This window comes from Argopecten irradians, chromosome 5 (assembly GCF_041381155.1).
Source record: "Argopecten irradians isolate NY chromosome 5, Ai_NY, whole genome shotgun sequence".
Lineage (NCBI taxonomy): Eukaryota > Metazoa > Mollusca > Bivalvia > Pectinida > Pectinidae > Argopecten > Argopecten irradians.
The window spans coordinates 46978912-46991278 of NC_091138.1; the positions used below are offsets into that span (position 1 = coordinate 46978912).

The 12367-nt window shown below is 37.0% G+C and overlaps 1 protein-coding gene across 1 annotated transcript in view; it reads right to left on the reverse strand.

The window, feature by feature from the left end:
* Nucleotides 1–12367, reverse strand: part of LOC138324465 (polycystin-1-like) — an 82718-nt gene that overhangs the window by 10859 nt on the left and 59492 nt on the right. The window contains exons 23-39 of the mRNA XM_069269528.1: nt 11938–12084; nt 10852–11501; nt 10109–10406; nt 8644–9683; nt 7929–8181; nt 7384–7579; nt 6740–7048; nt 6051–6367; nt 5383–5535; nt 4748–4885; nt 4191–4340; nt 3559–3659; nt 2911–3123; nt 2155–2324; nt 1449–1687; nt 822–935; nt 406–650 (exon numbers count right to left, since the gene is read on the reverse strand). Of these exons, the coding sequence (XP_069125629.1) occupies nt 406–650; nt 822–935; nt 1449–1687; nt 2155–2324; nt 2911–3123; nt 3559–3659; nt 4191–4340; nt 4748–4885; nt 5383–5535; nt 6051–6367; nt 6740–7048; nt 7384–7579; nt 7929–8181; nt 8644–9683; nt 10109–10406; nt 10852–11501; nt 11938–12084 (4733 nt within the window). The remainder of the gene's footprint in view (nt 1–405; nt 651–821; nt 936–1448; nt 1688–2154; nt 2325–2910; nt 3124–3558; nt 3660–4190; nt 4341–4747; nt 4886–5382; nt 5536–6050; nt 6368–6739; nt 7049–7383; nt 7580–7928; nt 8182–8643; nt 9684–10108; nt 10407–10851; nt 11502–11937; nt 12085–12367) is intronic.

Genomic DNA, 12367 nt, shown 5'->3' on the forward strand with positions numbered 1-12367 from the left:
ATATTTTAATTCATAAATGTGCAAATTATAACTTTTGTTTCTTTAGCACATTGAAGCTCTATGAACACTTGTGGTGGAATGTCAGACACCTTAACCACTTATCCACCATTACCAAGAGGAGGAGGGTTAGTGGTAGAATTTCAGACACCTTAACCACTCTGCCACCATGACCCAGAGGTTGGGGGCTAGTTGTAGAATGTCAGATATTGTGACACAGAGGTGGAGGACTAGTGGTAGAATTTCAGACACATTAACCACTCAGCCACTGTGACCCAGAGGTTGGGGGCTAGTTGTAGAATGTCAGATATTGTGACACAGAGGTGGAGGACTAGTGGTAGAATGCAAAAATTTTAACAATTGTCCTCTGTCATCCCTTTGGAGAATTATTTTAAGAGAGCATCATACCTGGTCATATTTTGGAATGAATATGTATTGTTTGACACTGTATTCCTGACGAACTGATTCTCCGTACTGTAGGTAAAGTAAAACTGGCTCGAATTAAAGTTCACGTAACACAGGACCATCAACAGCCACAGATAGAACATGTAGGCCACGAACTGTCGCAGCATCAGACGCATCCTCCGAACCTTCTGTCCTTCCTCCCGAGCCTTTACCAGAGAGAACCCGGCTAGTGGTTTAAACTTCATTTCCTGCAAATAAACAACAAACAGGAAGATATTACAAAAGCTTGAAAAATATTTTTTAACAAACTTTTGGACATAGAATACAACACAAAGTAATTGAGCAATCACAAGACTATAGCCACACTCCGTGTTCGCAAAGGCGTGTGTATCTAAAATTATTAAGATAGGCACGCTTACCTTAACAGTTTCCACAGCATTGTCGATAATTGGCTCAATATCAATGACGTCGTTTTCATCGTACGGGTCGACCTTCTTCTCGATTCCAGCGATGTACAGTGCCATGAAGAGAGCCTGTCAAACAAAGGTTTAAATTTACATCTAATGTAAACATGCACAAGCATAGGGTAACACATGATTGTGTTTGTAAGTTTTGGCATGGATGTAAGGTTTTAATGACACAACTCAACTTTTTCAATTTATACACTATTTCATTTTCAATTTATACACTATTTCATTGACAACATTTTCTTTTTCATTTCTGGCAGATAAAACAAGTGTGTCATATCTGTAACTTATGGGCAAATTTTTTTGTAGCATAGATTCTGCAAATGCATTTAGTAACACAAATACACACATTATTTTTTTCAACTGAAATTGAAAAATAGACACTCAGCATGAATTCCCCCATGTGCAAATTTTAATGTAGACAATTTAGTCAAACCTGTTTATAAAGACCACAAAAGCACAAAGAAAAATGGTCTTCATATATACAGACTAAATTTTGAAACCCAAGGAAAGCAGTCTTATCTAGTAGGTGGTCTTTATACAGAAGTGGTTGCTAGGGTAGGTTTTCAAAACGCTTACCTTGACCGTCTCAAAGAACAGGAAGGAAAACACAACACTGAACAGGAGAGCCAGCACCCATTGAAGGGCGATCTCAGCGCCGAGCTGGTAGCCGTACAACATCACGACGATGACGGAGAGCACGCTCAGACAGAAGCACAGGAAGTAGCCCACGTACACAAACCAGGGGGGCAGGGTACAGCCAGACTTCCTCTTACGAATGTCGTTTCCTTCCATCGTAAACGACCCCACGACGCTATCTGTAATGTATGGATATACAGATGCAGTTATAAATAAATACTTGAATATAGCAAATATGCTTTCAACAAATTGATGGTAATTAACGTAGTAATTTTCATTCCCCATCAAGGTTCCTATAAGATATCTGTTTAATTTTCATAACAAAGTAATTTTGTTGGTCCCCAAAGGTTCGTTATAACTGTGTTTTACTGTACTTCCTTCAAAATAATTATCATGGTAATTAATGTTCTTAACAGAATTCCGTCTTTGCATATTACATATAGTTGTCTCCCCTTGAGGAAAGGTATTGATTGTGACGTCATGTATTTGCGAACTTAACATCATGTTTTTCATGAAGAAAAAAAACCAACGTGACTTTCTCTCACAAAAAAAATGACTTCAAATTGATACCTACAAGCAAGGGGGATAGCTCTGTAATAAGCAAGACAGAATAGACTTTGCCGAATAAAAATTTACAAAAACTTACGAGTAATGATGTCTGGGTGTGAAATCTGTCGAGCTAACAATGAGTTGGGTCTTAGAGGCTGCGCCCCGGACATGTTGGCTGTGTTTTCCACAGAAGGCATACCGTTGGAGCGTCCCCCAGGTTTTAGTCCAGACATCCATTTAGCTACACTACCAGCAGATGTTGGTTTCCTAGAGGAGAAAGAAATAAGGAAATTGTCTTATCATACCATTGTTTTATAGAAGAAAATCTTAAAATGATATGATTATTTGATCTCACAATGCACTGTAAAATTTGTTTAAAGATGCTCCACCACCGACAGAGTATAAATGATATTCTTCATTTGAACAATAATTGGTGTTAAATTGTGTATATATATGCCTAATTAAAACAAAAAATAATATAAAATAATTTGTTCGCATTAAGTGCATGCGCAATCAGTACTTCAGTCCATACAGAATATAGTGTCACGAAATTTTTTCGGGATGCAATTAATTATTTTTCATATTTTTAACTTGAGGTAAAATTAGAAGCTCAAACTTTTCAATGGTGGTTATGGTGTAAAGTACGTAACTTTTGTAACTGAAGAAAATTAATAAATCGTCTGCTCCTGTTTTTGATAGTGAAAAAATAGCATTTGTCAGCGGTTGAGCATCTTTAAAGATTCAGCGATTCAATATCATATTTCTAAGAAAATTACAAATGTCTATGAGATATAACTGTCTACACTTCTTTAAATAAAATGGGACAGGGCAAACTCCAAGCTTCTTGACTTACCTGTTGGACAGACTTGGCTCTTCTCGTGGTGTAAAGTTGCGCTGTGTACCTCCTGAGGAGGGGATGGCGTTGTAGCTGGAGGAAACAGCTGATATGCCAACACTGTGGATCGAATCCTTCCTCTTCAAGGATACATTCTTTGGCTCCGTCTTGCCTTTGCCGGACTTCAAATGTTTGTTGTCATCCATGGAATGATGTACAGGTGGTTTATTTCTGTAAATAAACATTCAAGATTTATTTCAATTTTTTTTTCAAATTGTCAAAGGGAAATGTTGTATTATTAGCGGGTAATAACAAAATACTTCACTCATTTAATTCTACAATGATTTAAGTTTAATGTAAGTATGTTCAATGTTCAATGTTTGTATAATTCCCAAGTGGGGATTTCATTTATTTATTGACAGCTTAACTAATGTAAACCAAATTATTGAAATCAAACTTTTATGCTAGGTAATAATCTTTTTACATCAAATATATTTTTTCACATTCATTGAAATTTATTCTGTAAAAGAGATTAAAATAATTTTGTTGCATGCAGAATGCATTAATGATTAAGCATGCAATAAGATGTTAATGTAAATTTGTGAAATATTTTGATTCAAGACTCGTTGATATTTTTAATTAAGATAAATTTGCATTAATAATTACCCTGTTGTGATTTTGTGTTTACTGTTCGCCTGTTCCTTGCGGGAGGTCTCAGCCTCTATATTATCGAGGTACTCCATGATGTCATCGGCAGCATCATTCACCTAGAAATAATACCGATGAGCTTCTGATGATCTATAACACACTTTGTACAGTCTCTGAAGTAAACAAGTGGCCCAAGAGGCCTGTAATGTTCACCTGAATCCTTAAATACGTTCTAAATCATGATTTTCTAGCCCAGGTAAGCTAATTCAACCAAAAATATTCAATTGGCCGCTATGACTAGTGTGGACTCAAAAATCAAGGTAAAAGGATATTATTATTTCATAGCAAAACTATACTTCTTAAAATTCTGATGCCAAATCCATTTGCTTAATTTTTGCTATGAGATTTGTTGAAATTGAAAATTTGATATCCTGAACATGGTGTCTTAAAAAAGAGCAGATCAGAAAAAAAGCTTCAACCAGAACAGGAGTTCAACCTGAGACCAATAATCTCATGACAGACCGTTAATTCACCAGGAGAAACCCGGCCTAAAGCAGTCTGTTGTATTTCAAATCAATAAAATATATTATTGTTATCAAAAAAAGTAATTATAAGATAATATTAGAGACTTTCTGAGACTGGAGGCCTACCTGTGAGTTCAGTGTGGCCCCGTCCAGTTTGGTATTGCCACTTGTACTTGGCTGGGCTTCCTCAGTACCAGATTTGGGTGGAAGATGTTTCTTCCAACTCTCTTTGAACGTCCCCCCTTCCCACCGACCAGGATTATTTGTCCTCTCAAGCTGTGGGCAAAGATAATTTTCATAATCGTCAGATATTATATTAAAAAAGAAACTACTTTGATAATATGAAATTTGCAGAATCCTTTTTTTTTTGAGGAGCTTTTGCTGCATCATCTTTTTTTGCTTTATAACATAATTCACATTTATAGATAAATGGAACAATTTCTGGCCACAAGAATATGAAACAGTCTCAGGTCTAAAAAAGACTCAGTATGTTTAGGCGTAACATGTTATAGATCATTGTCGTTCTCCTAAACAAGAATTTAACTTTCGTCATCCTGAAGCCTGCAAGTTTTTATTTGTCATTTTTATAACGTAAATTACATAGACCTCTTGATAGAACTAAAACATTTTAAAAACAGATTTATCATGATTACAGAAATCAGAATATTAAGAACACTTCTTACCTTTCTATCAGTTTTGTTTTCACTAACACTGCTGTTGAAGCTATCGGAGGATGATGGAACTTTCTCAATCTTAAGTGGGGTTTTCAAAGTACGAGTCCGTCGTAAAGACAGGGACTGGCGAGGAGCAGCAACAGAAGCCTTGTAAATCATGTATAAGGATTAATTACAGTTGGTCAGATCTTATATAAATCTATTAACAAAAGCTGTTTTAGAACAGCAAAGTGTAACTCTGGTAGGCAGCCATTACCATTAAGAGCCCTATAGGCAAGTTGAAATTCTTAAAATATTGCATTTTTTCATTTAAAAAAAGATTTATTAAAATCAGAGAAATTTTTGTCTTATCAAAGACATTGATGATGAGACTGGGTTTTTGATGATTTTTTTTTTTTATGTGAACATTAATTTATATATTATAAACTAAGTTTCTTTCGTGTGGGATGTACCAGGAAATTCGAAAAAGTTTATCTTTCCAAATTGATATCTATCATTTATATTGATAAGAATTTTCCTTCATTTTCAATTGGCAAAAGTTAATCTTTGCAAATTTGTTCTGAAATGAAAATCGTCGAATTTAGAAGTCGCAACAAATAGTTATTTTAGAATATCTCATTTGCATAATGATGAATTATGGGTACCAGTATTGAATCGGAGGTGCTCTCTCTATCTCCGAGGTACGATATCAGGTCCTCGTTTGTTTGGAATGATGAATATATGGATTGGTCACAGTTGTTTTCAATCTCGATTGTCTCCGCTGTACCGGTTCTCATGCCTTGTTCAAACAGGTTGTTCTACAAAGAAAACACAGATCAACTCTATAATATCGCAATATTCAATTTGAATTTAATGATGATTTCTTTTCATCTCTTATATCTAATAATATTATAGGTAGTTATCCTACTTTTTATTTATTTAATTTTTTTGTTGTTTTTTTTCCAAGTTCTAAGGCAAGTAGACTGAACAAAAAGTTAGTGACCTATGACAACACCCTTACAAACTCCTTTACATGTTTGAAACAGACATTTTTGAAACCTTTTCTTTGGGTCAAAATTGGAATGACCTTATATAAGCCCAATGCAGGGGATATTAAGAAGAAACAAGAGAGCCATTACCTAAATAAAACTGTAAATATTGTATCCATATGCAAAACAGCAAATTCACAAACACAGCAATGTATTTTTGGCAGACATATGCAAATCGAAGACACATCAAATTATAATATTTTCATGAACCATTGAAACATTTCCTATTTTTCAGAGGTACTCAGTTTTTTTAAGAGGAAACAAAATGTACATGATTCAAATACCTTTGAGCGACTCTTCTTGAATATACTGATAAGTATGATGCTAAAAGGAAAGACGACAGCATTGGTTGCCATGGCAACGACAACTTCCTGCCATCCAAAGCTGCCGGCGGTTTCTTCGGTGTTAATGACGCCGTACCAGATGATGTTGATACACATGAATACATAGAGGATGGTCACTATACAGGTGGCTCGCTGGACGCGTGTAAATCGACTGTTGGCTGGACGGTCCATAACAGACATCCATAGATGGCGATCTGACACGGAACTTGACCAAGCATGACCAAATATTCTTGTGAAGCGTTGTATTTCAGCAGAACCTTTAAGTGAAATTGATAGCAGTTCAATTTCAAGAAAGGTATTCGGTTACTTACAATATGAACATTCTTCTTTACAGATTTGTTTGAAGTTGGCAACACAAAACATAAATTGAACTTGATTGATTACTGATGACCAGATAGCTTTAATAATTGGAAGAGAATATGGCTAGTGTTTAGAGATCCAAGGTTCGAATCCCAGTCTAGCCGCTTCCTTTTCCCCTTCCTTTTGAAACACTTAATGCAACCCTTTCCCCAGCAACCCTCCTTGTACTTACACTCTCCCCAAAATCTTGTTAGGGCCATGTAAAGCTATCAAACAACAACAAAAACAATCATCAGTCTCTGAAGCAAAGTAGTGTAGACAAGGCCTACCTGCAGCATAAATCTCTTTCTGAATATATCCATAATCTTTCTCCAGAGTAAGCCAGACATTTCCGAAAAAGAAGTACTTTTGGTCGGTTTGAAGATCTCTGACAATGATCTGCACCATGTACCAACTTGGGTCCAGGCCGTGATTGTCATGCCAGACAAACACCTTGGAGATGTCGCCAAGGTTTGTGTCGTGCGCGATGATGAATGAATCTTGACAGTTCCTCTGGAATGCTCCTTTCTTTGACAAATGTTTCCGGTTGCTTTTTCCGTACTCTCCATACAACTTGATCCCGACATGAGCAGACGTTCCTGGGGTATAACAACAAATTGTTTATATAAGTTTTCTCTCCAAAATGTATACAAAATACAGTAAAGGCATATTGAAAATTGTCTCAATCATAAAAAACTTGGAAAGCCAAATTGCAACAGTTCAAAACAGCTAAAATTAAATGTTCTCCTTTTACCTAATATCATGAAATTTTTCACCTGCAAAAATAACGGCTTTATGGTACACTTGGGATTTTAAATGTACCTTTGGTTATGATTGTGGTTTCAGATACAGTCTTTCTAGAGCTCCTTTTGACTGAATTGTCAGCCATCGTAAAATCTAATTATGGATAATGAACTAATACATGATCACTTACCGGCACCTCTCTGTTTGCCTGTTACCACAGTAATCTCGTACTTAAAGGAGCCATCTTTGCCACACAGAGGCACAGAAGAGATTCTCTCAATGTCACGGAGGTCAAGACGTCTACTGATGATGGCTGCCACGATGTAAACCACGAAGATGATGGCAGATGTCACAAACACAACAGGATTGGTGTAGAGGTCAATAAACTGGAAATATTCAAGGTCATTAAAATTAAGGTAAAAAATACAGAAGTCTTCAAGATCATTAAAATATAGGTGATTTAAGTTGGAAACTGGAAATATTCAAGGTAACTAAATCCAAGTAATTTACCTGAAGGCATTCAAGGTCATTAAACATTAGGTCTTAAAATGGAAATGTTCAAGGTCATTGAAATCATGCAAGATATATCAGTAAAATCACAAGATATTAATTCATTCACCCCTGAAGACACATTAGGCTCTTCTAAATCAAAGGCTAGACCAGTCCATTATGAAATTCCAGGGGTGAATGAGTTGAAATTGTAAAATGAATATAAAATATACAATTCAAACCAACCTCAAGGTCGCTGAAGCTTATGGCATTGATAGGCACCAGCATGCCTCCTCCAAAGGCAGTCAAGTGGTTACATTTACACACAAGGGCGATGGCAATGCATTCTGATGTGGGGTAACAGCCTTGGGTCGACCACTCTCGCTCAGTGGTGTCGTAGTACATACACGAACTCATGTACACGGCGGCAGACACATTCAACAGGTACGAGTCGTTGGCATAGACTGAGATTCTATATGTGTTGGATGTGTCATAGTTGCTGAAAATAAAGCACTTATGTCATATACACTTTCAAAGTCAAAAAGAAATAATTTAATTTCATATGTTACACTTTACACATATTTCTATTGGTAAGAAGTTTGAGGTTAATTTTGCAAAGGCTGAATGATTTGCGTGTCGAGTAAGGTATCGATGTTGCCCTTTGAGATAGCCACAGCTACAACTAAGTAATTGAACCCAACCTCGAAATTATCCTTATTACTCATCATTAGTTTTGAAGTTGAAGAAACGGACCTGCACTTTTGTGAACATGTCCTGTAGTTGAACCATGAACATAAAACAACTAAATTTGGTTTGTACCTGATTAGCATCGCTGTCCCATGCAACAACCATTAATATTTCTACCAACGAAATAGCATGAAAACTCTAAACAGCAAAAGAAAGTATCGATAAATCTTTCATGTTATACAGAAGTAAACGTTGTCCTGACTAGGAAACTTACTTGATATAGAAGGTATAATCCCGGTGGTCGCTTGGCAGAGTATCTGAAGCTACAAGATGCATGGCTTCGGTGTGTTCCGATTCAGACGGATTAGCAATGTTGACTCCGAAGTAGAATGATGCCATTGAAGGCGTGGCCAATGCTTCTGCTGAGGCTCCGTCAATGTTATTTACGGAAACCTGGATGAACAACGCAGAACCACTCACCCCCGAACTGGGGACTAGTTTAATTAGCTGAGGCGAGTCACTGTTTACGGATTTATGTATGTAGTTAAGGTTCTTTGTTGGATCGTAACCACTGTTACCAACAATGCTGGCATTTGTGATATTGATATTCTCCCCTTTACCGCTGAGCACCAGTTTGACACTGTCGGTGTCTGAGAGTCCGCTGATGGATATGTCTGCTCCATTAGTATCTTTAAGAGTCAGACTGGCCATGCGAGTTTCTACGATGAAATCGTTGGTATAGCCCCAGGTGAATGGGCTCGGGTCGCTGTTGATGTAAATCTGGAAAACCTCGGTACCTGCCGCGATCCGGCCTGTCAGGATGTCACTACTAACCGTGATACCACTTTCTGCTCCGACGTAATCGAGGTTGAGATCGTCGCTGGTCGTCCTGACGCCATAAACCGCCATACTGTTGATGGTATATTCCATCGGATCCTGTCCCAACATCATCGATTTGAGGTTAAGCGCGATAATATCTTCAGCTTGCTTTATAGCCTTTGTGACTATATCCTGTCTGTGAGTCTGTCCAGTTAAGGAAGATGAGGAGAATATATCAGTCAGATTGCTCACGGATGGTATGTACACCTGCATCGAATCGTTGAACCAGCCGGAGACTAGAGACGTGCTAGTGGAATAAACGGCCATGTTTACGGCTGTCATGGCGTTGGCCACAGCTCCAAGGAGATGGTTAGTAAGTATGCTGCTCTGCTCCAGACCTTGTCGTACTCCATTTTCCATGGTATTCTTCAAGTTCTGTGTGAGGATTAGAACCTGGTCCTGGCAGGTACTTGTCTGGAACTCATCCGCGTAAGTCTGTAACAGAATATTAAAGTATATCTGTTTAAGAGGAGTCATCAAAGCAAGCAAAAAAAACAAAAGTTAGGAATTTATTTCTTAGGAGCAAACAGAGAAATATATTTTTCATAATTAACTAAGCAGTTTTATATTTAAGTACCATAAAATCTAATATAATTTCTGCAAATATTTCTCTGCTCATATAAATTTTAAAGTGTGCAAATTACATTGATAGATATGGTTTCAAAATTTGCACGTTCGTACATCAATTTTTAGAGTTCCTGAATATTGTTGAAGTTGTTCAATACATACTAATTGAAGACTATTGTCAGCATTTTCAGCCTAGAAAAGTACCTGCGTAGATTAAACTGGTGCGCAATTTACACAAGTTTTTATGGTAGAAACCAGTTAATTAGGTTTATAAGTATAAAGCTATATCTTACCGTTAGGTGATCCATGAAGAACGCTGCCTGTTGCTGCGCCACGTTATCCTCCAAAGGCAGACCAAGTAAGGTCAAGGTCAGGATATTCCGTAGCGAGGCTCTTAGGTATTTCTCGTTGTCGTTTGTAGCCACGCGTGAGAGTTCGTTTATCTCATGGATCATGGTGATGCCATATTGTAACAACAGAGTGGGACTGTTTTCTTTCACAAGGCCTAACATTTCTGAGTTGGCTTTGTCCCACAGAGCTTCGGCTTCAGTTTGTCCACCGGTTGTAACTATACCATTCACAGTGATCACCCTGAAAACACAAGACAGCGGTTCCAAAATTTGATTTTTATCAACAAAAACATTTGTTTTATGGTTTAAAGTAAAGAACCACTTAAAATCTGAACATTTTGACCTCTGATCTATGAGACTAAACAATGCACATCATCTGTGGCTGATTCAGGAATACAGCAAATCTTTTATTGCATAGACAATTATTTTCAAAATTTTCACGATTTGAATTAAAAATGATGAAATTAAATATTAAGTGTCTTTCAATTTTTATGAATTTGGTTATGCAGGTGTGATATGTGATTCAAACATATCTCAATAATTCGCGAATTAAATTTTCTCAATCATAGCAATGACTTTAAAATCGTGAAAATATCATCCCCGGAAATATATCCAGCTATATGGTATTCACATCTCTCATTACATGAAATTATCTGGTGAAAAAATAATTGGAACTATCCACTTACTGGTCTAGACCTTCGAAGACACCGCCAAAACTGTCAATAACAAACACCTTCACTTGTACCGTTGATCGAGAAACTCCCGACCACGATGTTAAGTACACGTCATTCTGGGATTTAGGTCCGGAGTAGATGACCAGGAACTGACCCGCAGAAGCCGAATCGGTGCTGTAGGCCACGATTTCATACAAGAGTTCAGTTGAAGAGCTATCGGGATCTGTGAAGCCCTGGCAGTCGACGGACAGTGTACTGAAGACATTAATGGTGGAACTTGCTACATTACAACCAATACCAGTTGGTGGTAAATTGGCGAGTAATTCAATCTCGGAATAAGATGAGGTCGTCACAGAGTTCTCAGTCTTCGTTACAGTTAGTCTGAATGTATAGGGCTTGCCGTCTATAATCTGATCCTTTTTGACAACTAAGTTGGATTTGGTATCGCCAGTGCTTGTACTGGTGGATGAGAGACTGAAGGCTTGTGGGCCGCTATCTTCGTAATGTGCCGTCCACTGGTAGGTGACGGAGGCAGACCCGCAGTCCGTACAACGTCCTTGAAGGGCTAGTTGATTGGAAGAACTGATCACATTCGTGTAGCTAGCTAGGCAGGACACACACATAATTTCCACAGATGGCACTTGGGAATTTCCAACAATCAGCTGAAAGTCAAAATGTAAAATAATAATTATCGATTTTAAAATGAAAATTATATTTATCAAACATATTTTAGAAAAGTATTCAACATGGTGGAACTGAAATAAAACATTTTAAATATCAGGTACATATTATAATATACACTGCACTGAAATATTTAAGAAGGTCTTTACTGAAATCTAAATTGCAATCAGATAAAAGAAATCTGTTTTAATTGTCAAATAAAACTATGCAATTTTGATAATTATAAATTGCTTCAACCAACTCCAAAACAGTTCGGCTTGTCTATAAAGACTACAACATATCCAAGACCTGTATACCAAGTAGTTAAGTGGTCTCAATACACAGGTCAAATTGTGGTAAATAAGATCCCCAAGAGAGTGGTTTTATTAAGCAGGTTGTCGTTATATAAAGGTAAATGTATTGTGACTGGCTACTCACCTGTTGAGTGTACGATCCAGACGACCTGTCAGTCGCAGACACCGTCAAAGTGACATCATATATTTGACCTTCTGTAAGGTCACTGGCAGAGATATTGATAGTGCTCGCACTTCCGGATACTGTTGTACAGGCATTTGTCACAGTAGACTGTAAACAACAAACAAATTTAATTAAAATCCTCAGAATCATTATCATCATTGATTTATTCAAAATTTGTTAATTTGAAAAGTATATTCAAATTTTGCAAAAGTAATTTGTTTCATTTATAATTAAAAATTTCATTTATCGAAGGTATTCATTGTCTTTACAATTCAGGTAAGTGCTCATATTATCTCCCCTGAAATAACTCTTTCTTCATGGAGAAAATTAATTATCTTCCCCAATAAAATGTTTCTCTCCATAAAGAAATTGAATTATTCCCTGAGAAATA